The sequence below is a fragment of the Carassius auratus genome, unplaced genomic scaffold (genome assembly GCF_003368295.1).
Source record: "Carassius auratus strain Wakin unplaced genomic scaffold, ASM336829v1 scaf_tig00214021, whole genome shotgun sequence".
NCBI lineage: Eukaryota > Metazoa > Chordata > Actinopteri > Cypriniformes > Cyprinidae > Carassius > Carassius auratus.
In genome coordinates, this window is record NW_020527496.1 from 245,631 (window position 1) to 272,463 (window position 26,833).

Sequence of the window (26,833 nt, forward strand, 5' to 3'; positions counted from 1 at the left end):
AAGCCAAGGTTAAAGTATCCGGCTTAAAAGCAGTAAGGCAATGTCCACTCACAAAGCTCTTCAGGTTATTTGCATAGCAGCTCACTCTGCATTTGTTTATAATCACGAGGTTTGGGTGAGGGCTACGGTGTGTTGTGCTGTGGCACTCACTGCATGTAGCTGGTTGTGTCACTGTGGTTAATTACGTTCAGAGCTCTCTGCAGTGACCATAGTAACAATCTCCATGGTCTGTAGACTTACAGCCTGTCTCTAGAACAAACCAACACGCCTGAGAAAAGAGAGAGAGGGGTGAGTCTGTCAGTCAAAGCAGGAGACGAGATAGAGAGAAAGAACACTCACCGATAAACAGGAAGTGAGATGGACGGCTGCAGGGAAACATAACCCTGAGCTAATGAAGGGAGATAAAGCAAACAACCGACATTCAACCCAAGACAGACAAAAATAATTCAAGTCTAAAAAAAGGGGCAAGATAGTGATCATGTGTTAGTGTATCATGCACCTTTTTGGCAACCAAGATGGCCGTCTCACCTGAATCATCCATCCATCCATCTGCTCATGTGGGTACAGTGTAATATCTTACAGGTATAAACTTATTTTTAATGTATTGTTAAATTGTTTAATTGAGGATATATAAAGAAGTTCTAATTTTTTCCATTACTTCTGGAGCCGCCAGTTCATTTAGTTTTGTAATGATTATAATCAGCAAGCACAAACTATGCAATAGCAGCAACCCTTAGTTCATTCAATCTTTCAACTGGACTATATTAGTGGACTAACGTAGAGAATATTGAACGACGGTATGGGGGAAAATTTCAAACAGAATAAAAAGTTGGTGCTAAATTCTTGGGAAGGCGTGTTTGATTAAAACTTTGCAGGACATTAGCCCCAGGCCCGTTGGCTGAACATCTATGTGCATGACACGCAAAATGTGAAACAATTTGGTAGTTTCAAAGTCATAATTTGATTGGTTGAATTCTACAGAAGAAGAAAGCCTTCATGTTTCTAACTGACAGTGATCACTTACCAAGATGAACTAAACCAGGGGTGTCCAGTCCTGCTCCCGTAGTTTAGCTCCAGCCCTACTAAAACACACCTGAACCAGTTAACCAAAAACTCACTATGCATGCTAGAAAGAGACTTCCAGACCAGTACAGGACATTACTGTACATTACTACAGTAGATTATTCATGTGTCACATGACTACATGCATAAAGTCCTCTTGTGTGGCCTCACGGGGAAGTGTTCATCAGATGCACATTTCATAGTCTCAGGCAGTACAAAAGGAAAACAAAAATGACAAATTTCTTTCCATGTTTACAGTTTTAGGAATATTCGGATGCAAGGGCATGAGCTGAGTTTGACACACTACTAACAGATCTAGTCAGCACAACCAAATGTGGTTTATACATCACTGGAAATAACTCCAAACCATACTGAAATATGGACAAATGCAGTTTATTTCAAGTATTGTAACAATGAACAAACTGGCATAATGTACAATGTGTAAATCATGTACAAGCATAATAGAAAATGAAATGCATTGTAAGATTGAGCTAGTGTGCAGCTTCATTAATTTTGTCCCTTGAACAACACCAAACTATAAAAACATATCCAACAGCAAATGCTTTAATCAAAAAAAAAAAAAAAAAAAAAAAAAAGCTGTGATAAAATTAAAAGAATTCACTTTGTTTCCCGATCAGTTCTTCAGAGGTTACCCAACAAGGTGCTCCTGAACAAGTTCGCAGTCTGGAAAAACACAGATGGCCTGGTGAAGCCTGTCATTTTTCCTCCTGACTCATACGAACTGCTTAGATAACTACCTCGCAGACTCCTCACAAGTTCTGCCAACAGGTTCTGCGCCATTAGCACTGGACTGTGATTTCTCCGTATCTTCACCTTCCTGTTCTAAGAGATCTGCCTCTTGGCTCAGTCCCTCGCCATCTTCTGTGCTCTCTTCTTGGATTTCTGATGAACCATCGTCCCTTTTGCCCTGTTTGTCACGGAAGACTTCCACCCCCACCATGCGGAGGTAATGCAGACGCTCATTACGTGGGACGAAAGCCCTGATGGACGTTTTCCCCCTCCAGCCGCACAAATCTATAGGGCACTGAGGAGCATCCAGATCCCTGGAGAGATGAGAAGAAAGAAAACTTATAAGTTGAAGTTGATAAAAGAGGGAAAAGAGCCAAAGAATGACTGACAAAGAGGGCAATGAGAGGAGAACACAAGACAGAAGAAGGGGAAGGGAAAATGAGCAAATTATTGATCAGCTACAGCGCAGACAGCCGCAGCAACCGAAGGGGAGTGTGATAGCGGCGGCAGTTGAGACTATTTAAGAGCGCCTGCGATCAGACGGATGGAAAAAGAGAGTGAAAGATGATCAGGGGTGCTGTTGCTGGAACGGGCCGTCATGTTTTCATGTCTGCCAGAGGAGCATGACACCACAGAGCCACGCGCCGCTAATCACAGTGACATCAGAGCTGCTCTCGGCCCGTGTCACTCACTGTGATGAACAAGTGCGTGCACATCAGTGTCAGAGTTTGTGCTTCGTGGGGGCTCATATTAATGAGAAAATAAACAGACATATTCATAGATTCCCATGATGCTAGGAGGCTAATTTAGACATGTCGTCTAGCACAAGAAGGAACGGAAATAATGCTCTGTGGCGAATATTTATCAACCATACTGTTTGTTGTGAAAACTGAACAGGGCTGTTTGAGATTCAGTTTAAAATTCACACATTTCTAAGTATTTGTATGTGAAATTTGGGATATATATATATAAAAGATGGAAACACTGAAATGCGCATAAACTCAAAATGTGCGTTAAAAATGTATTTAATCATGGGCAACCCCACATTTACTGATAAAATTCCTTGAGCAAAAAAATAAAAACACTTGCGTGACTGTCTCAAATCACATGACTGAATAACTTTTGATTTACTGGCGATCTGACCAATCATAACATCAAATCCAGCATTTTATTCGACAAAAACCAGGTTAGGAGTGCAGTAGATTAACGCTGATACAGTGTCTATAACAGCAGCTCACATACCGAAATAAACATCTTAAATAATTATCAAAAAATTCAATGCATGCATGAATGAGGTATGTGTGTATTAACTCTAAGCCCAGGTTAATTTCCCTGGTTTTAACCCACACACCTGAACTGCTCAGCTAGATATTAAGTATTGGGTGTCTCATGTGTGCATGTGCTGTCAGTTGACTATTATTTGCTTGTCGCCCCCATTTAAAACATGCAGGAATGATGAACTTGTATTGTTAGGTAAAGCTAAACGAAAACAAAAGAAACTCCTTACTGTTGAAGAAACATCTGGTATAAGCACAGCCTCACATGGGCACAAAACCAGAATCTGCTGATTAAAACGGTGGGTGTGTTTGTGTGTGTAACCGTTTCCAGCTGGATTGACTAGTTTTCTACACAAGTAAGGGCCATCAGTGTGAAACATGACTGTCTGGTGGGCCAAACAATGAGCTTTCTGCAGAGAGAGACAATGAAGAGCTATTTATCTGTGAAGAGGAAGCCGGTGCATCAGTTTGAGCCCTTTAATTATCAGACAAGGGGCGTAATGGCTACAAAGAGTTCAATCTCCATTCATTTGTCTCGTGACTGGCTGATGAATGGCAGAACTGCCATCACGGAGTACAACACAACACACCTCGCATTATCTGCCACGGGAGTCCCAGCACCAATATATAGCCAGACATTTACCTGGACTGCACATTAAACTTCACTGCTCCAAAAAATATAGAAAACTGAAATCAAAGCTGCCTTCTAAAATCTAATTTTGGTTAAAATCCAACACAGCACTACATTTAGCCTTCACATATAAAAAAGGATCCAGAATAAACTGTGATACTAAGTTGACTCACTCGATATCGGTGCACAATGCATTTCAAAATTTTCATTTTAGAATTTTTACATAGTTGTGTTTTTAGCTTAGCAACATGCTAACACCAAACTCTATTGGAATCAACTATCAGTTCCATTTTGGAAGGCTTTGGAGCAGATGAAGGGACAAATGAGGCATAAACTGGAGACCAGAGCAGATCTCAAGACTCTTTTTTAATAATAAGGACAGAACATCGGCACTTACTTCGGATCTGGGAGGTATCTTAAAACAATGCTGCCCATTCCTGGAGAAAGAGAGAACATATTCATTTCAGAACTGATATATTTGAAATATATCAGCAATGGCAAAAAATTCTAATAAAATAAATCACGCCTTTGTTAGCTGTAACGTGATGCAATGTCTAATATCTATAAACAAATACACACAGAAAGAAATAATCTAGAACTTTTTTTTATAGAGAAATGTAAAATACTTTAGAGGATAAAATATACACAATTAAGCACATGAGCAAATATTATACATATGTAAAATGTACAGTAAAAATGCAATGTGCATGATGAGCAAAAAAAAAAAAAAAAATATGAAGAAGAAATGTCCGAGAACCAGTGAGGTCTGTTCTCGAGTGTCACACACATCTGAGCTTCTGTGTTCAATGCATCTTATTAAATTTGCATGTCATTTTTTTTTTTAATACATTTTTTAAAAGTATACATTTTACATCTAGTACATGCGAGTTTTTTTAATGCATTTCATCTATTTTAAATTTCCTTTTATAATGAGTTGTACAATAAATGTTTTTTAAATTTACATCAACATTCTAATTTGTGTGCGTGTACGATAGCAGTGATCTCTTGAAGGTTCATGCAACTTTTAACCATTCAAAACTGCAAAATCGACTTCAAATCGATTTTAACATGGCTATGATTTCAAATCATTCATATACTAAAACACAAGGCATCAGCAGGACTCTGACTGGCACTGACCGAGTTTCTTGGCCTGATTGTGAGCATCATCTCCGAGTTTGCTGAGGAAGGGGTTCTCCTGCGTGAGGAGCACCTTCACGTCCTCCACGCTGATGTTGATGATTCGGGCTCTGATGTAGGGACACAGCGTGTAAACACCCTGGAGAAACACAGCATGTTTGATGATTAAGTCTAGTGCAAAACTGCATTCTCTTGTCCATTAATCCAGCCTTGCAAAGCAGACATATTTCAATCCATTTCTTCATCTATGGGAAGAATAAATACCCATATACAAAACAGCTCTTCCTCTAGTAAAAAATCAATAGACTGTTGTGGAAAATGGTAATGGATGTTCCCTCTAGAGCAGTCAGGAAGGCAAGCTGAGGTTATTAACGGCAGATTGAGATTAACTTGTTTCCCTACAGACCACTAAACCTAGTTTCTGAGCAAAGAAAAACATTGAGACAACCGAGAGATCAGAGTGTTGCTTTAATAATAGAGTGATTACTGCGGTACAACTTAACATCCAAAGCCTTTCTGGTTAAAATTGCATGTGAAAACAACCCATTATATCTTGCAGAAGTATCTCTGGGATTAGACTGCTGCTTTTCAACTTGAACAAAGATCTTTTAATGATTTTTAAATGACAAAAACACATCTATACAACACTAGAATTATTCTAGAAGTGAGTTGTACGCAGATACACAAGTGATTCAGACGACTACTACACAAGACATGATTAAGATCAAACACCCACCTCCTGAGCCAGTCTGAAAGCACAGCCAAACTGATCTCCATCAGTGTTTCTGGACCAGACCTTCACACCTGTGTTTATGACCTGCAGAAACGTTAACAGCATTTTGTTACTTCATTATGATTATTTAAATTGGGTAGCACTTTAAAATAAGGTCCCAAAAGTTAATGTTAGGTAATGCATTAACTAACACTAACTAGCAATGAACAGCACATTTGTAACAGTACTTATGATCTCGGTTGTCAAACATTATTTAATAAAAATAATATTTTTTTTTTTTTTTTTTTTTTTTTACTTCATGTTAGCTCAGGTCCATTAAGTAACAACAAATACAACTTTTGATTGTAATAACACATTAGTAAATGCTGAAATTAACATTAACTGAGATTAATAAATATTTAAGAAGTTTTTTTTTCATTGCTAGTTAACCAATGCATTTAACTAATGATAACAAATGGAACCTTTTTTTTAATTTTATTCTATTTTATTATTCTTTAAATATGCATATACATACATATATACACACACATATACACACACACACACACAGTACAGGCCAAAAGTTTGGAAACATTGCTATTTTTAATGTTTTTGAAAGAAGTTTCTTCTGCTCATCAAGCCTGCATTTATTTGATCAAAAATACAGAAAACATTTAATATTGTGAAATATTATTACAAGTTAAAATAATAGTTTTCTATTTGAATATACTTAAAATAAATAATTTATTCCTGTGATGCAAAGCTGTATTTTCAGCATCATTACTCCTTCCTTCAGTGTCACATGTAACATCCAGTCGATCACATGATCATTTAGAAATCATTCTAATATTCTGATTTATTATGAGTGTTGGAAACAGTTCTGCAGTCTAATATATTTGATGAATAAAAGGTTAAAAAGAACTGCATTTATTCAAAATAAAAACACATTTCTAATAATACATATTCTAATAATACATTTTCTTTACCATCACTTTTTATCAATTGAACACATCCTTGCTGAATAAAAGTATTGCTTTTATTTAAGAAAAGAAAAAAAAAATTACTTGCCCCAAATTACTGACCAGTAGTGTTTATTGTTATTACAAAATATTTATATTGTAAAAACATAGCTTCTTTTTTTTTACTTTTTATTCATCAAAGTATCCAAAAGTAAAAAAATCTGAAAAAATATTAAGCAGCAGAACTGTTTCCAACTTTGATAATGAATCATCATATTAGAATGATTTCTAAAGGATCATGTGATGATGATCCTAAAAATTCAGCTTTGCATCACAGAAATAAATGATCATTTAAAGTATAATAAATTTAAAAACTATTATTTTAATTAATAATATATCACAATATTACATTTTTTCTGTATTTTTGATCAAATAAATGCAGGCTTGATGAGCAGAAGAAACTTCTTTCAAAAACATTAAAAATAGTAATGTTTCCAAACTTTTGGTCTGTACTGCATATATACACATATACATACATAAATATTATAATTATTTTATATCTCAAATTATATAACTAGAATTGTTCTTATTTTATTATATTAGAAGTAAATTACTAATAAATTATTAGTTACTTCTATTACTTGGTACTAATAAAAAAAAATTATTTATATATATATATATATATGTGTATGTGTGTATGTATGTATATATATATATATAAAAAATTGGTAACACTACAAATTATAATGATAATTAGTATCAGTAATTACAATTATAACATTCACTTAAATATATAATGTAAAAATGTTGTAGGAATAATAATAATAATAAATAGTTATTTAATGAAATGAAGTAAATACAATCCTTTATAATAAACTTTATAGGCTTAAATTATAATAAAATAAAAAATTAGCAACATAAAAAAAAAAAAAAATTATAATAGTTCTGCATCACTGCCCAAATAACATTTCAGCATGTTAACTGCTCAGAACACAAATAATACAACAAAGAACGGGTGTGTAAGTGTTTGCAGTGTGTTTCTTTGTTGTAAGTAACTCCAGTGAAGTCTGTTTACATCAGCAGCAGATGGCGGTTTCATACTTGATGAACGTGAAGACACTAGAGCACAGATAGAGATGGGATCATAGCGAGGCTGCTGTCCCCATCTGTCTGTACGCCATCCTCAATCACTGCTAGCACTGACGAAGGGTGTGTGTGTGTGTGTGTGTGTGTACGCGCTCTTGCCTTCATTCTCTCGCTGTTGTTGAGCAGAACGTTGCGGAGCTCTTTGGACACCATGTACAGGTGCCTCTTCTTTCCTTCTTGGGTTCGAGTCAGTACGTTCAGTTTGGGGAAATCTGGAGACAGGTCGTAGAACGCTCTGCAGCAGACAAAGAGATATCACAGCATAAAATAAATGATGGTTATACAGAAGGGAAGAAACGCACATATGCACACAGCGCTGAACACACTGCGACATATGGAGCAGAGGCGTCGTCTCCAACAAGTCGAAATGGCGGGTTGCCAGCACTGTGGCACTGTGCATCTGTTTGAGAAAATAAATAACATTCATCACAAACAAGAGGCGGACACACAGTGACTGAATGAAAATGATCATATCATCCATTCATCACATGGGATATATAGCGCAAGAACAGAGAAATGCTCATTTTTTTTTTACTTGTAAAGGCTCCAGCCCACTCAGATGTGACAAACACAGTGTTTCAGACAAATACTGCTTAAACACACACACACACACAGATTTGAGAGTGTTCGTGAAAACTGTTTTTGTATTGAGCAGCAAGGCTTTGAGAGAAGAGGCACTCACTGGATGGGAGAGAAGATGGGGTCATCCTCCGTCAGAAACACAAACGGATCCTCTTTGAAGCCAAAGAGTTTCATCTTCTTTGGAGGAGGGGGGCTGGAACAGACAGAGCACTTCATGTCAATGTGGAGCACAGGACCTGAAGGGAAACTGCAGTAACACACGCCATCCAGCGCCTGGAAGCCAATATGTTCAGAATGGAAATCTGTCTCACTGAACTCACAGCATACTGCACAGTTGTTGCACGTCTACTATTACGTACAACAAAAGATCATGCAAAAATAACGGGTTCAAATGGTCACCACATAACCATAATAATATAACACATTCTCAACCTTTGAAACAGACGGTGAGTTGCAACCCAATGCAATGTCATGTTTTCCTTACAAATAAATGTGCTGACCAAACGTGCATTTAAATTGCATTAAACTGACATGATACTGATAATATTGTATTATTTTACATAACCTTGCGAATTTAAATGGTTTAAAATCAGTGAAGATTTACCAGATCTAATGATTTTTAATATGGATTATTAAACCCTTGTTTTACAGGCTGTCATTTAATTTACTGCCATCATCCAAATATGTATCCCAAAATCCACAACACAGAGAGAACAAAAGAGTGACTAATGCACGCACACATACACCTGTCTGAAGATACTCACCCACAGACATCATCTTTCTTGACCTCTAAAAGGTCAGGAGGATCTGGGCCAGACGGGTGTCCCTCTGCAGGACTCTCGCCCTCCACTGCTTCCACAGGGGCGTCAGCGGGAGACTCCCGAATCTGCAGCTCCTCTGCAGGAGCCACCTCACTGGAGGAGGTCACATCCTTCTGACGAAGCTACAGACAATAGAGGACATACGCCAGATTACCATTTCAAAGACAAACAAGGTAGATCCAAAAAAGAAAACGGGTTTGGTAATTAAACCAACAGAAAGATACCATAAAAGTACTCTTATGCATATGTTATATTTGGGTTTCCTAATACTTTTGTGTAACGGCGGTTCCATGGCATGGGTGCCTTCTTCACCAACACAGCCACAAAAAACCCTCCAGTGTTCTGGTGATGGGGCAATATCCTCATACTGCAAACACAAGTCAAATATACCACAATGACTAGAAATCAGTGTAAATTAGGTTCAAACACTCAGTATTGCTCCGCTTTAACTGTGTTTATATATTACCATCTGGTGGAGACTTCTGGTACAACACACTTCACAGCCCTACAAGCACATACACAAAGATAAATGATTGAACTAACTCACCATCTCTCCAGCTTCATACGGGCCAGCTTCTCTGGGTCTGTTGGTGGAAACATGGTGGGTCTGATCTGAGTGTGTCGACCTGTCGGCACCTCTGACCAATCAGAGTACCACTGACCCTCTTTGGTCATTACCTTAAATCAAACGAGCAGAGACCTAGATTAGAAACTGATTTTCTTTGGAATCTTCTATTTAGTAAGCATGCATTAAATTTGACCATAAAGATTGGAATAGATAGCAAAAGAGCTTTACTGTGGGCCTCGGTCCAGTGAGGACTTCTGTTACCTAGAGTCTAATGCTTTTGCTGCAGATAGTAATGAAGGGAAATGACCGCAAACGACACACCAGTGCAGACACGACATTCATAAGCAGAGAGAGAGGAGGCTAACGCTTCATTACCTTCCAAGATGTAATTCCAGGCATATATTTGAGTCCTGGGAGATCTGCAGAGGCGTCAGCTAACTCTAAAGCACCTGAGAAAGAAACGGCCACGGGAGAGTGAGATCAGAAAAAGCTGAAAATGAAGGAGAAATGACAAGACAAAATAACACCGCTCAAAAAACTACACACACATTTTTTAATGCCGATTTACAATCATTTCATCATGAAAATATAGAAATTAAATCAATCTTATAAATAAAAAAGGTCCTAAAATAGTTTGATTTCCATTATGCTAAATATATTTTTCTCTATTGATCTTTGAATGAGACGGGCAGAAGTGTTTAAGGGCCGGAGGACAGCAGACATACCTTCACTCTTCTCCAGCAGGGCAGCGATGACTGCTTCATCCTCGATGGGGTTCAGAGAGCAGGTGGAGTACACCATCCTGCCCCCTACTGCCAGCTGCTCCACTCCTCTCACTGCGATCCTGATCTGCAGCCTGACAGACAATCAGAGCAATTAAAGACACACACACACATGCAGAGAGAGAGAGCATAACAAACTGCTCCGTTCTAAAACCTGAGAATGGAGACACACACACACAGAGACCGATGCTGACAGTGCAACCTAAAGAATACAGCTCCTCATTAGATGCAACATCTCATTTCAGTAACGAGGAACAGAAAACACATCACTGCTAATTCAGTGCGCTGCCGAAGTGCTTCAGCTCCAGACACAATGATCCTCACCAGTCAAGACTTGAGCATGAAGACGCTTCTTGTCACATGTCTTCAATACAGTTGAGTACACAACACGTATCTAACAATTTCTCAATTTAATCGATCTAACTGGATTTCTGGGTGATCATGTGACACTGAAGACTGGAGTGATGACATATTCAAAGATATACTTAATATTACAGATTTTACTTCGGTTGCATCTCTCACAATGGATCTAGAAGATCAAGGTTTGACATACACAACACACAAAATGCAGACTGTAGAAATATCAATATTACAGTGTTATTCTGCACTGGTCTCACCCGTGGAGCTGCAGGCTGTTGCTGGTGGTCCATTTTTTCCACACATCAATGTTTTTCCTCATTGTCCCATCTCCACTGTAGAGAAAAACGGCCTGATTTTATCGTTTGCCATTTACTTGTAACACCACTTCAGATCATTTCATGTGAGATACGGAGTACATCAATGTCTTTTTTTTTATATGATTTTGTCATCTTTATTGTTTCAAGAAGTTAAAAATAACCCTGATTGACATGACAATAAAATTATATTGCATTAAAACAGTTCAAGTTTGGCGCGTATATATATTTATATATAATGTATGCATATTTTGCTGCTTACATAACATATACTTAGTATAGGATTAGGGTTTGTTACATCCAATTATGCATAATTTACTGTTATTGCTATGTAAACTATAAAATAAAAGGGTTACCAAGACTTATAATCAGTGATTCTTCACCATACAAAGATCAAAGATGGTGGTTTCATCGCATTCATTTCCTTCAAGTCATTTTAAACTGGACTGTATTCACTTTTAGGAGAGTTTCCTGTGGTCTTATGAGATCATATGCTATTTTGTTTTTTAAATCAATTACATCAGTGTTTGGTTAACAAGGCAGCAAATTTTGAATCAAATAAAAGTGCTATTCAGGAGTCAACTCTTGAGGTTAGCAAACTGCAATCCTACGCAGGCAAAAAGCAAGCCATAATTACATCTCTAAAGTCAACTTCAAATCATTTCATCGACGGAGAGAAATGTTTAGACAGCAAACCAGGCTGACCACATTGTGTGTGTGTAAGATGTTTGGCCTGCTGGTACAGAGCAGATGTGTTGTGCTTGGACCTGATTCAGCTGCGGGCCGAGTATAGACTCCACCAGCTATAAACCCTGCTATATGATGTTACATGCTCAACCCAAAACACAGAGCTCTGGCATGTGTGTGCGCCTCTATAATTGTTGTCCTATGTTCACTCTGGTCATGATCACAACTTCATGTCTGTGCACATGAAAACACGTAATGGCTCTTACCATGTTAAACGACAAAATAAATCCACAGTCTGAATGGTTTTTAATAATCCACATTAAAAGTACCTAGACTGATCTCTTTGCAGCTTATGTTGGCCTATTGCAACTTCGAAGAGACCGGCAGCAGATGACATTTTAAGCAACCAATAATCACATAAAAACCAGACTATAGGACTGAAGCTTCTGGGAAGTTTGTGGAAAGATCAACACAATTTTATGGGGCTTTTTTCCTGAAATATTTGGCAGGTAGCACGACGCTACAGATGCTAAAACATAGCGGAAGCCAAACAAACCCATTTTATGTATACTACATTTGGTTCCCCGTGTTATTCTTAAAAGTTTGAGCCAGACTTATTTTTCTGAATGGCATCTATGGCTCAGATCAGCACCTCCAACTTTGCAAAAAAATAATAACAAAAAAATAATAATAATAAAAATAAATATATATGGTTTTATTTTTGTATGATCAGTTTTCATATACGTTTTGGAAAATGTAATATGCTTTGCCATTTTTATTAGCTTTTCTTAACATTTCTATTTAGATTTAATTGTTTTTATTTTCAATTTTAGTAATTGTAGTGCTATAACTTACGGCTGCATGATCATTTGAATTTTAACCATTGCCTGCTGGATATTTATCTTGAAGTTATTTCACTTTAGTTTGCCATTAGCATGATCTTGCGCTTTATTTGATCCGGTTGCCAGATGTCCAGAGCTAAAGTCCCCCAAACAGAGTTTTTCTCTTAAATGGACACATCTTCTGTGGTTACCCTGTGGTTAACTTCATCTTCCCACCCAGGTGACCACACCAGCTCTCTCTCTCTCTACATTACGGATAACATGCTGATGAGCTTAAAACCCTGGCGAAGTACACCATTCTATATTCTGCTCAAATAAAAGTGTAATACAGCAAGTTTTTTGGTCTCATATAAAGATCACGATTCTCCTACGATTCTGAACTAAAAATTATGTGTGACAAAATGTTATTGCTGCAGTCTATTTAAAATTGTCTAATTAATCTGAATGAATTATTAAACATTTTAATATACACTACCAGTCCAAAAGTCTTTGAACGGGAAGATTAACAGAAAGCTGTTATTTAAAATTTTTGCTGTACTTTGGATCAAATAAATCCAAAGCTTTGGTGAGCAGAAGAGACTTTAAAAACAGTACACATCTTACGGTTCAAAAGCTTTTGACTGGTAGTGTATATATAATATATTTAAAACTTTAGTTAGTGTGTAATGTTGTTGTAAGAGTATAAATAATATCTGTAAAATTATAAAGCTCAAAGTTCAATGCCAAGCGAGATATTTTATTTAACAGGATTCGCCTACATCGAACGACCAGTTTGGACTAAGGCAAATATCCCCAGCATCTACACCATGCTTGCGGAGGAACAGCTTAGATGGACTGGCCACGTGACCAGAATGCCCTACGTGAGACATCCAAAACAAGTCTTTTTTGGCGAGCTGAAAAATGGCAAGCGAGCACAAGGTGGACCCAAAAAGCGCTACAAGGAGACCCTTAAAGCTTCCTTGAAGAGCTTTGGACTCAACCTGAAAAGCTGGGAATCCCTAGCACAGGACCGACCTGCCTGGAGAAGAAAAGTCCAGGACGGTGCAGTCCTCTGTGAGAGCAGGAGAAGCTCCTGTGCTATCTTGAAGAGGCAGGAGCGCAAATCTACCAAGGAAGGACATGTGTCTGTACCGCAGAGCTCTACATCCTCCCTGACCTGTCCAGTGTGCCACAGGGAACTCCGGGCTCGGACTGGCCTCTTCAAACTAGGGCTGGGTACCGAAAATTAAAATGGCCCCGGGGCTAAATTATGAAAGACCGTAGTATCAGTAAGATCTGACGGTATCGGTTCTGCTTTCGGTACTGGAGGAAAAAAAAATAATGTACTATGTATTTTTGCTTAATAATGTTGTCGTGCACATTTAATCTCGCCAAACATGTCTAATGTGCGATCATATTAAGACGTTTGTCCGTGAGATCTGCGTGAACTCTCATGCACGCCGCGGAGACTGTCTGTCAGTCAGTCAGTCACACACACACACACACACACACACACACACACACACACACCACAACGAGCGCACGCACATGCATTAACTGTACGTAAACTTCTGCTTAATAATAAAGAGTGACGATGGCGAAGAGATTTGCTTAATGTTGTCGTGCACATTTTATCTTACCAAACATTTCTAGTTTGCGATATTATTAAGACGTTTGTCTGTGAGATCTGCAAGAACTCGCATGCGCGCCGAGATCGAGAGAGTGTCTCAATCGAGATCGCGATCTTTTAACGATTAATCAACAATTTTAACGATTAATCAAACAATCTTTCAGTCTGTTGTTTGCTGCGACTAAATCTGATAGCAAATCATGCAAGCTGTCGTTCTCTTCATTTATGCTTGTAAAAGCGCAATAATTCTGATCAAATTAATCATATGATTAACAAACAGTACTACCTTTATCATGCAGCCCAAATTACTTCTTTATATTTCAGTTACTTGGCAAAGGCACCATTTCTAATCTTAACGCTTTGATTGAAAAACTAGACCTTGCTTATGGAGGTCAATAAAAACAAATGAAGTAACGTCTCTGGGTCCGAGCAGAGACCCTCACCTGCAGGGCACATCACATAGGATCCGGTCATACAACAGGACGTCCTTCTTCCCGTCCCGATCGAACTGCAGACGTGGGAGGCTAGAGGCGTCATGGTTGACCACCATAATACATGGACTGTTCAATCTCTTGGCCTGGTGGACCAGCAGGTAACAGCGCTTGTTATCCACATCATTGGCAATTACAAAACCCTCTGAAGACACAGAGGACAACTACGAGTTATGATCATCTTAAATCTGTAGTGGATTCATGATGTAAAGCCCATACTGCTAATGAGCGACTGTTTACCAGGGAAAGCTATGTCCATGTCAGAGTGAAGCATCTCGATGAGTTGAGCAGTCTTTGATCCTGGAGCTGCACACATGTCCAGAATCTAGTCAGACGATGGAGAGGAGACCTCACAATTAGAAAGATTCTCCCAGTAGAAAAAAAGCATTCAGCTGGTATTAACCTGTTAAATGTCACCCCGTCCCGTTTACGGGACGCCTACGTTGACTATACTATATTACAAACAAATCTAATCTAATCTTGACAAACTATATATCGTTGGAAAGGTCTAAGACTCCCAAATATATATTTTACCAATATTTTTTGTTAAAAATTATGTAGGAAAAGTAATAGATGAATTTATGACAAGAGTGCACCCTCAGAAATCTACATTACAAAAGGAGTTTTGACCTTTGTTTAAAAAAAAGACTTCCTCGATGAAAACATAAAATCTCAAAATTCATCCTTCAAAACCCATTTTAAAATCAGACATTGCATTACCATGTAAATGGTGCATCAAAATCATGTTACAAAATGTTTTCAGTCATGAATTTAGGTTTGTATCATTGTGACGGGACAGATTATGCTCCGTCACGGCAGACATTTCTGCCAATGGACAATGGATCATTATTGTCATGAATCAAAACATTTTTATGGTACTTGGACATTTATCTTTACTTTGAAGGGACAGTTGTTATTTGAAATGTATGTATACACAATGTATTTCGTAATGCTCATGCAGTTATGCCTTTGTTTGATTGTGTGCACCAATTAAGTAGAGTGAGCTGCAGGGAGAACACGATGTTAAACTCTCTATGAATTACATGTGTTAATCAGTTAAAGTGTAAAGTTTCATCTGTCCAAATAACCACTCTTCAAACCGTTTTCTATTTTGTAAAGTTTCATTTATTTGATAGGCATTGGTTAACATGATTACATCGGCTTACCCTGATCTCTTCTTCGCGGTTAGTTGTTCTTGGGTCTCACTGCGGAAGCGCGCCCCTAGTGAGTACCTATGTATATACTTGCTGCTTGGAAAGAGTATTTGTTATGAATTCACTGATTGCTGTTGTTTGTTTTTTTTTCTTGCTTTTATTATGGGTTTATTGAAGAGGGTAAATTTGTAAGTCTCACTTTGTGTGGTTTAAACCCTCGGATTGTAGTAATTTGTTATCTTTAGTATTTTTTTTTCCAGACTTTATTAATTTGTATAACCCCCCTGATGATGATGTAATGGTTTAGGCCAATTTGGGTGGCGGGAGTTGACGCTATTTAAGAAGGCCGTTCAGTATTAAAGAGGATGGGCATGCAAGCGGACGGCTGTAATTTGTCTTTGTCACCTGAGTGACTTTGTACTGGCTAGAAAGAAGCCAACTTTGTATATGGTAATTTTTGAAAGATTTTTTTTGTTATGTTTATTTATATATATTTTTTTTTGACTCACATGTCAGTTTGATTTTGGTTTCTACAGTTTAGTCGTTTATTATGACTTATTATGGATTTTTGTCTTGCTTTTGGCCTTATTTGGGAAAATAAAGATCCCATCATCTTTAAATGTGGATTCTCCTCGTTCTTGAATGTGCTGAAACATCTACCTCTTGACTCCTAAATTCGACCATCCTACGACAATCATGCACATTCATCTCTATCTTCAAAAACGTGAGTAACAGTTAACAGGTTAATGGAAACTCTGAGTAGATGTACCTTATGTTGAGGCTCAATTTTCAGAAGAAGAGGAGGAATCATACTGACTGCTTCCTGCCTGCTAATATTCCCCTAAATGAGGAAACAGGATTGAAACAAAGGTCAATCAAAAACAATATTTGCATTTATTAAAAACAGAAAGACGTTCCACTGATTTTTATTTACCGATTCAGTTTCGCTGACTAAGAACTGGTGGAATTTCTCCAGGAGTGGAGATTTGCGCAGGATCTTTCTGCTCAGGTTAGTGTGCCACGCCAGTTCATCAGGATACCTGTTACCAGCAAAGAGCACGCCTGAATTACAATGCTATCCAAGGACATTTAAAATTCATTTACCAGTAAAACACATGAGCTGGTACGTTTTTTATCCATCTTACCAGCTCAAGGGCTGAGGAGCCTCAATCTTCTGCCCATCCACCTCAAGATCTTGAACCTCTTTGAAGTATTTCTCTTTAAGAGTATGAAGGATTTCTTTGGCGTGACTGATCACAGGGGTTGAGAAAGGGACAAATCAAAAATGCAAAACTGTAGGGGTGTTACAATATATCACATCACAACATACTGCAACACAAAAATGCAACTATGTATCGTGGGTGATTGGGTATATTTTATAGTTCCAGGTTCAATTTAAGTCATTTTGATGTGCTCTTGTCCTTTATCTAGTTATTTATATTATGCATTAATCTATCTTTATTTTCGGTTTTAGTATTCAACTTAATTTCAGTTTCTCGCCAAAACAAAATTTTTAGTCTTTGTTTTACTAACCCAACCCCCATCCCCCCCATCTAATACTTTGATACCAAAACTAGTACATTTTAACGGAGGTCAATAAAAACAACTGAAGATGTGTCTTTGGATCTAAGCATATATATTAATATTACTTTTGTCATTAGAAGTAATCATTGAAACAGAGAACGAAGACAGAGTTTAAAAACATTAAGCATCACTAGAGTATTTTGGAGTGTGCCATGAGTGTATCGTCACATTTCTGAAAGTCCTCAACTCTGGACCTCGAGATCCACTTTTCTGCAGAGGTTAGCTTCAACCTGGACTGAACACATCTACCTGCAGTTCTTTGGTAATCATGAAGACCTTGATGATCTTGTTCGGGAGTGTTTGATTAGGATTGGAGCTGTGCAGGAACGTGGATCTCGAGGTCCAGAGTTGAGGACCCCTGCTCTAAACTTAAACTATCCATGAAAGCGGTCAAGAGATACGGCTTCATTTATGACCTGACAGCAGCGTGGCTGATGATCAGTAGTAAATATCTTATTTGTCCTTCGATGAACACATGACCTGCAGGAAATACCAGGTCACCTCTTGTATCCAGTGATGCGTATTGTAGCAGGCAGTGGCTCTCTCATGGCCTCCATGAACTGCTCAAACTCTCCCTCGGGGACGATCTTCAGCTCTGTGTAGTAATGCTCGAAGAGTTTGTTCTCCTTGATGATCTCAGAGTATCCAGCTCCCCAGCCCTGCCAAAAGAGCCCACGTGACTATTACCACCTACCTACATGACATGTACATTAACTCGAAACCTGTATTATCACAATAACTGTATTCACTGTGCAACATCAATTATATTCAGAAATAAATTAATGAATGATGCTAGAGCAGTTAGCGAACTCACAGCGTCATCTCTGCTTCTTTTCCCCTCTGCTCTTCCATCTCTGTTCTGCTGAGGTCTCTGTCTGTTTCTGTTTTTTCTGCCCATGTTGGACACGCATATAACTCTGGATATAAACCTGCGATGCGTTTTGACTGAAAGAGCTGCACTTCTGAGCTCCTGCTGAACTCACGTGTTCGTGACGAGATCCAAACAAGCGCACCTTCGACTGAAAGACCCCTTCCTTGGTGTCCGCGTTATTGCCTGACTCGCTTTTCATTTTGTTGCCTTTAAACATTTGACCTTCAATCGTAATAAATGTAACGTTAGAGCCAGATGAAGAATAAAATACAAAACACAATGGCACAACTATAAAAAAAAATAACCCAAATAAAAAAGGCGAAATTCTATCAACTATGAGGTTGTTGTTGTTCCGTATATTTAATTCTGCATTTCACTACATTTTTGTCAAATGTAAAATTTGGCAAGCAATAGTAAAAGATAAATAATAACATATTTTATTTTATTTGCTCGTGACTTGCTATCGTTCATCTATTGGCTAGAATTTAATAGCTTGCATATATTAAGGCGTCTTTTGGCACAAGCTCCGCCTACCACTGTTATTGATTGGCCAGACTAATGTTGCGATGGGCGGGGTTTGCCTACATAGGGTCAGTTTGTTTTGTGAACGAGTTACAAAATAATACTCGAACCTTTCTTCTACCGAAGTAGTATTTGGATTAGCAATTATGGACGCTCTTCTGAAGACTTTATTTTCCTCGGAGGAACAAGAGCTGTATGTTTTGGATTGCTTGTCGTACTTGATGATGGTTATGGCAATCATAACCCAGGTGACTTTACTCTTTGAGCACGTCCCCTATGGCAGATATGCATCCAGCAGGTATGGGTTTCCTGTGAATGTCAGAGTAGCCTGGTTCGTTCAGGAGCTGCCGGCTTTTCTGCTTCCTGTGAGTTTGTTGCTGTGGAGTCCATGTGCAAAGATAATGCACCTGCCCAACCAATTACTTCTGCTCATGTTCTTATGCCATTATGTGCAAAGGTGGGATTTTTCCTTGTTATATAACTCATAAATAATAATAATAATAATAATAAATATGTATATACATATGGACATGCTTGAGTAAATAACTAAATATCCCTTGCAAGTGGTTATTTTATACACTATATATACACTGCCATTCAAAAGTTTGGGATCAGTAAGTTTTGTGATGTTTTTAAAGAAGTCTCTTCTGCTCGTTATGTCTGCATTTAATTGATCAGAAATACAGGGGGGGAAACAGTAATATTGTGAAATATTATTGCAATTTATAATAATGGTTTTCTATTTTAATATGCTTTAAAATGTAATTTATTCCTGTGATGCAAAGCTGAATTTTCGTCAGCATCATTACTCCAGTCTTCAGTGTCACGTGATCATTCAGAAATCCTTCTAATATGTTGATTTATTAACAATGTTGGCAACACTTTTGCCACGTATTGCTATTTTTATTACAATTTTTTTTAAACTTGTGATACTTTTTTCAGGATTATTTGATGAATAAAAAGTTAAAAATAACTATTTATTCCTAATAGAAATATTTTGTAACAATATGCACTACCGTTAAACTTTTTTATTTTATTTATGTATTCATTGTGATAATAAAGACTTAAATTGTAAGAAAGGATTTCTATTTTAAATAAATGCTTTTCTTTTTAACTTTATTCATCAAATAATCCTGAAATAAGTATCACACTTCCAAATAATTTTAAGCAGCACAACTGTTTCCAACATTGATAATAAATCGGCATATTGATGATTTCTGAAGGATCATGTGACACTGAAGACTGGAGAAATGATGCTGAAAATTCAGCTTTACATCACAGCAATAAATTACATGTTAAAGGATATTGAAATAGAAAACCATTATTCTAAATGATAATAATATTTCTCAATATTACTGCTTTTTCTGCATTTTTGGTCAAATAAATGCAGCCTTGATGAGCAGAAGAGACATTTTAAAAACACATTAAACATCTTACTGACCCCAACTTTTGAACAGCAGTGTGTATTTTTAACTTGAACTGAAGCATGTATTTCTCACAGGTCCCTCATCTACCCATTTTTAATTCAAGGAGGGAAACCCACACCATTCATCTCGTTTGTCCTGGCCTTTGTTTTCTGCATCTATAATGGGTACCTGCAGGCAAGATACCTGAGTCACTATGCAGATTACCCACCTGGTTGGGTTATACATCCCTGTTTCATCACAGGTAGGTGCTAGTGAGTACATATTCAGTGTATAATGTCATTTCCATCATTTTTGCTTGTTCCCTTTCATATCAGATCTTTAGACGTTTCTATAATTGGTTAAGAGCTGATGCTGGAATTCATCCATCTCCGAACACATTGCATTCACTTTGCTGATTACTGTAACGTTGACCACTGCAGGGTAGAGATATCGGTCATCTTTCTGTCATGGTGGACCGAACATTAGACATTCCCAGTATTCATCTGTATTCCCTGCAGGCCTTTATAATAATCATTTTGTTACAGTATAGTTCAAATATATCATCTTGACACAACCGTATTAGCATTTAGATTGATCTTTTTATATTCATATATTTTATTTTTTATATATATCTTTTTCAAATAAATTATTATTCATTAAGTATGCATTAAATTGATCACAAATGACAGTTGCAACATTTAACTTTTTAAAAATGATTTCAATTTCTTTGTTTAAATGCTGTTCTTTTGAAGTTTGTATTATTTAAAAAATCCTGGAAAATGCATCACAGCTTTCACAATTATATTAAGCAGCATATAAGATCAGTATAGTAGAATGGTTTCTGAAGGATCATGTGACACTGAAGACTGGAGTAATGATGCTGACGAAAATTCAGCTTTGCATCACAAGAATAAATTACATTTTAAAATATATTCAAATAGAAAACCGTTCATTTAAATTGTAATAAATTGTAGTAATATTTTACAATATTACTGTATTTTGCCTTGGTGAGCATAAGATCTCTTTCTTATTCTGAATGATGTTTTTTCAGGGTCTTGTATGTGGTTCCTGGGATGGATCATTAATATGCACTCCGATCATATTCTCAGGAACCTCCGTAAGCCTGGAGAGACCGACTATAAGATACCTAGAGGTGAGACAGCGATTATCAGGCTGACAGCACCGGTTATTTACATTTACATTTACATTTAATCATTTAGCAGATGCTTTTATCCAAAGCGACTTAGAAAATGAGAACAATATCAGCAATCAGACCAACAAGAGAACAACAACAGTCTTTAGATGTTTTTTGAAAATGAGTAAAGACTCATTTAGAGGTCATTCCACCAGCTGGGCACAGTCCAGGAAAAGGTCCATGAGTGATCTTGAACTTCTTTGGGATGGTACCACAAGGCGTCGTTCACTTGCAGAGCGCAAACTTCAGGAGGGCACATAAGATTGAACTAGTGAGTTTACGTATATTGGTGTCGTGCCAGTAGTCGTTTTGTAGGCAAGCATCAGTACCTTGAATTTGATGCGAGCGGCTACTGGTAGCCAGTGTAACCTGATGAGGAGGGGAGTAACATGAGCTTTTTTTGGCTTATTGAAGACAACCCTCACTGCTGAATTCTGGGTCATTTGCAGAGGCTTGACAGTACATGCAGGACGGCCCGCCAGGAGAGCATTACAATAGTCCAGTCTGGAGAGAACAAGAGCTTGGACAAGAAGTTGGGTGGCTTGCTCTGACAGGAAGGGTCTAATCTTCCTAATGTTGTATAAGGCAAATCTGCAGGACCGGGTCATTGTAGCAATATGGTCTGTGAACCTTAACTGATGATGCAGCACAACTCCTAGGTTTCTGGCTGTCCTGAAAGGAGTTATCATTGACAAACCCAGCTGTATAGAGAAGTTGTGATGAAACGATGGGTTAGCTGGAACCACAAGCAGTTCTGTCTTAGTAAGGTTGAGCTGAAGGTGATGGTCATTCATCCAGCTAGAAATGTCACTCAGACAGGCTGAAATGCGAGCAGCTACCGTCGGGTCATTTGGTTGGAATGAGAAGTAGAGTTTAGTGTCATCAGCATAGCAATGATAGGAAAAGGCTTGCTTCTGAATGACAGATCCTAATGACTTCATGTAGATGGAGAAGAGAAGTGGTCCAAGTACTGAGCCTTGAGGAACCCCAGCAGCACTTTGTTGTGACTTAGAAACCTCACCCCTCCAAATCACCCTGAAGGATCTATCTGAGAGGTAGGACTTAAACCACAGGAGTTTGATTCAAGAGATGCCCATCTTTCTGAGGGTGGACAGCAGAATCTGGTGATTAATGGCGTAAAAAGCAGCAGACAGATCCAGCAAGATAAGTGCTGAGGATTTTGAAGCTGCTCTTGCCAGTCGGTTATGAATTGGAAATGTGTTTGAGTGGGTAGTGTGGCCTAAAATCTTATATTGAAATGGAGTAACATGTCACTTCGAGTAACAGCATCATGCAATTTTACATTTTAGAAACAGGCTTTTGAATTTATCACAATATACGAATATTCATAAATTTGTAAAATTTGGGACCAATATACATATGTGTTCAAGAGTATTCAGAACAGAACACAAATCATTTGAACCAAAGCACATGCAGCTCAGCGCTGTCAGCTCAGATGGGTGGTCAGTGCTAAGACGTTGAGTGTTAATGAAATGCAAACAAATCTGTTCTCCTTTGAATCTGGCTTTGCCTCTGAAAGAAAATAAAAATAGATGCCCTTTATGTTCGTGCCTTATTGCCTCAGCAGCTTGTCAGGACCAGCCTGCTCCAGAGATGCTAATAGTTTGTGACATCCACTTCTGTCTCTTTTCCAGTACACACAGGATGCAAATGCGGTCATCTCTTACTTCACATAAGTTCTTCTCTCTGTCCTTTTTTTTTTTTTTTTTTTGTTTTTTTTAAGGAAAGATGTTTCAATGCTGTCTGACATCACAGCTTCACGCGGTGTTATCAAAAAAAAAAAAAAAAAAAAAACCCTAGATGTACAATACAGAAAATGTCACAGAAATGAAATGAGTTTGTTTATAGATTACATTGTTTAGCCAAAATGAATGGTATGTCAAAGTTGTTTAAAGGGATAGTTGAAAAATGAAAATGTGATGTTTACCTGCTTACCCCCAGGGCATCCAAGATGTAGGTGACTACTGTATGTTTCTTCAGGAGCACAAAAACCAAGATTTTTAGCTCAAATCGTTGCAGTTTATCAGTCTTATAATGTAGGTGGATGGGAATCACAGCTAAAACATATAATAAAACAAAAACAAAACTTGGGGCTCCCTATTTCACCTTTGACACTACTCATTGAGATCGTAGATAGGTGTAAACGGTCCATTTAAGAGATAGGTGGCGGTAATGCACTAATAAGGCTGCTATCAGCCTTAAACCGAGAAGAAGACCCTCACGCGCCTGCTGCTTAAGAATGCGCTCAGGACACGTCTAACAGTTCGGACATTGCGTTAATCAGAGGTAAAGAATTATATAAATACTGTTCAGTTTCCTGCACAGACCGATAGTTTTGTGTCTTTACACATCAATGTATCGTCACGAGCCACAGGGTTTAATTTTTTTTTTTTTTTATTGTATGTTTTAACCGTGATTCCCATTCACTTACATTATAAGACTGATAGATTGCAACGGTTTGAGCTAAAAATCTCTGTTTGTGTTCTCCTGATGAAACAAAGTAGCCTACATCTTGGATACCCTGGGGGTAAGCAGATAGACATACAATTTTCAATTTTGGGTGAACTAACCCTTTAAGATCCAAAGGCTTGTTCAGTTCTGACACATTTAAACCAGGCAACATGCTAATCAGATGGATTCACACTTAATAAGACTCATGTGATGCAATTTCTTTGCATTGAAACAAACTTGAAGTTATTTCTTATTGCTTTGTTCAAATTTCTCTTCATCATTATTTTCTGTTCGTAGGGGGCATGTTTGAGTATGTATCAGGAGCAAACTTCTTTGGGGAGATCGTGGAATGGGCTGGATTCGCTCTGGCTGGTCATTCGATCCATAGTGCAGCTTTTGCTCTCTTCACTTTAATTGTGCTGTCCAGCAGAGGAATGGCCCACCACAAGTAAGATATTACTGTATGAAACGATGCATTCATAATTCATAATTAAGTCATAGTCATAATTAATTCAAGAATCATATGAAATAATTATTCTAATATAAACAAAAGAAAAGATGAAGCCTGTTTTAGCACAAATTACATTGTGACATTTGTGTTTTCCCCACATATTCTCACTGCTGTAATATTTCTGGATTTTTAATCATTTTGTTGTTGATGTTTTTTTAACTTTTGAATAAAAGTGAAATAGACATATATTTAAAAATGACAAAAACGCATTACTGAAACATTAACTGAAATTAGAATAAAAACAAAATATAACTAATACTAAATATTAATAAATAGTATAATATTATCTCAGTGATACTAAAATAACTACTGTATATACACATTTAACCACTTAAATCATTTTTATTTAATTAATTCAAATTCAACTTTTGAATTATTTCCTTTATATATGACTTGGCATGTTCTAGACTGATTTACCCATAAATATTTTTTTATTGTATGATGACATCAGTATCTATGTAATTTCATTTTACAGGTGGTATCTCACAAAATTTGAAGACTATCCGAAATCAAGGAAAGCTTTAATACCATTTGTTCTCTGATCATGTGGTAAACCCAGCCACCACACTCCCACAGAAACAATATTCTGTCAGTTTGGACTCAGAACGGAAGAAAAAAAATCAAGATACTCATGGATAATAAAAAAAACTCTGCTGTATGTGAATAAATGAGAAATAAAATATGTTTAAATGTTACGAAAGGAGATTTCAATTTAAAATTCATATTGTGTTTACTGATTTATGCATCAATCTTTTACCCCCCAAAGGTTTACTGTTTATAAGGTTTAAGAAATTAAATTGAATTAATTTTAACAGGGGCACATTGTGCAAATATGCTGTCATAACATAGTATGGATTTATAATTGGATGTCATAATTTGTCGTTACCATACATCATCCAGTCGATTCCTTCTTAACAAACGCACAACTAAATGCACCTTCTGCCAAACACTTTTTCCCCCCTGATGTTTACCAAGATCTTTCAGGGGCAGTGGGATCAGTGTATGAAGCTGTCAAAATGAAGTATTAAGATCAATAACCAGAAGTATCCCAAGAGCGAGTGCTGCTCTCAAAGAAAAAGAACTGCATACCTTGCCTTAAAAGGACAGCTATAGCTATTTATATGTCAAATTTGCTTTGTTTTGCTTTTATACTTCATTGTAAGACACATAATGTATGTAGAGATCATGCACATCGTGGTGGTATTATCATAATACTGTCTTTTCTACATTCAGTGTACAACAACACTGTCACAATTTCAACTCAATCCAAAAAGCTACAGCTGTTTTTGTATATAAGTTATGTTTGTAACGTCATCGTATACCATCGCTGACATGTTTTGACATGCAGCAGGTGGGCTCTCATAATACCTTCAGGCGTAATGTACAAAGTATGGCTAGAGTTATGTGTTGTATGTCAGCAGTGAAAGTGGTTGAGTTCATTTACTCTGGAATGTGGAAGGACATATAAGTATCATATTAGTTCAGCTCTTTGTGTGTGTGTGTGTGTTTAATCAAATGCCTTAGATTGCTTTACACACCTATACACTGTAGGCCGAAAGTTTGGAATATATATATATATATATATATATATATATATATATATATAAAATGTTTTTGAAAGAAGTCTCTTATGTTCACCAAGTCTGCATTTATTTGATAAAAAATACAGTAAAACTCTAAAATATTTTGAAATATTATTATAATTTAAAATAAATGTTTTCCATTTTAATATATTTAAAAATCGAATTTATTCTTGTGATACAAAGCTGAATTTTCAGCATCAATACTCCAGTCTTCAGTATCACACGATCCTTCAGAAATCATTCTAATATGCTTAAAAAACACTACATGCCATTCAAAAGTTTAGGGCAATTATAATAACAAATGAAGTTAATACTTTTATTAAGCACAGATGCATTATTTTAATCAAACGTAACAGTAAAGACATTTACTATATGATGTAATCAATATCAAATAAATCCTGTTTAATTAACTTTCTAAAAATATTAAGAAGCACAACTGTTTCCAAGATTGATGATAATTAGAAATGTTTCTTGAGCAGCAAATCAGCACATCAGAATGATTTCTGAAGACTGGAGGAGTGATGCTGAAAATGAAGCTTTGTCATCAATTGTAATAATATTTCGTTTTTTATAGTATTTTTATCAAGTAAATGCAGACTTTGTGAGCGTATAATAAACTTCTTAATCATTCCAAAAGTCACCAGTGTACTCCTGCTTTCATTTATTAACAGTGAAGTTCAAAAGATCCTTTAGTTGATTCAGCTCAGATGTTGATGGTCAGTCTGGAGCTGATGGAGGTGTCATGTCTGGGAGTGAGATATCTGTCCGGCCGTTCTTTGGAGAAATATGAGTGATGTAGAAGCAT

The 26,833-nt window shown here is 37.1% G+C and overlaps 2 protein-coding genes across 2 annotated transcripts; one reads left to right on the top strand and one right to left on the bottom strand.

Moving 5' to 3' along the window:
• Positions 1-1,439: 1,439 nt before the first annotated feature.
• LOC113090786 (tRNA (cytosine(34)-C(5))-methyltransferase-like) lies at positions 1,440-18,499 on the bottom strand. Its single transcript, XM_026256380.1, has 19 exons — positions 18,283-18,499; positions 17,970-18,127; positions 17,030-17,134; positions 16,819-16,924; positions 16,654-16,725; positions 14,971-15,055; positions 14,683-14,875; positions 11,045-11,119; positions 10,371-10,501; positions 10,021-10,094; positions 9,625-9,755; positions 9,348-9,444; positions 9,021-9,199; positions 8,357-8,449; positions 7,774-7,909; positions 5,594-5,674; positions 4,858-4,996; positions 4,118-4,157; positions 1,440-2,126 (listed from the first exon to the last, which is right to left on the bottom strand). Exons 1-19 carry the CDS (start codon positions 18,364-18,366, stop codon positions 1,817-1,819), a joined length of 2,289 nt encoding a protein of 762 aa, XP_026112165.1. The 5' UTR covers positions 18,367-18,499; the 3' UTR covers positions 1,440-1,816.
• A 409-nt stretch (positions 18,500-18,908) lies between these two features.
• LOC113090833 (3-oxo-5-alpha-steroid 4-dehydrogenase 1-like) lies at positions 18,909-25,137 on the top strand. Its single transcript, XM_026256445.1, has 5 exons — positions 18,909-19,318; positions 20,363-20,529; positions 21,319-21,420; positions 24,232-24,382; positions 24,921-25,137. The coding sequence occupies exons 1-5, from the start codon at positions 19,008-19,010 to the stop codon at positions 24,985-24,987; spliced, it is 798 nt and encodes a 265-aa protein (XP_026112230.1). The 5' UTR covers positions 18,909-19,007; the 3' UTR covers positions 24,988-25,137.
• The last annotated feature ends 1,696 nt before the right edge of the window (positions 25,138-26,833 follow it).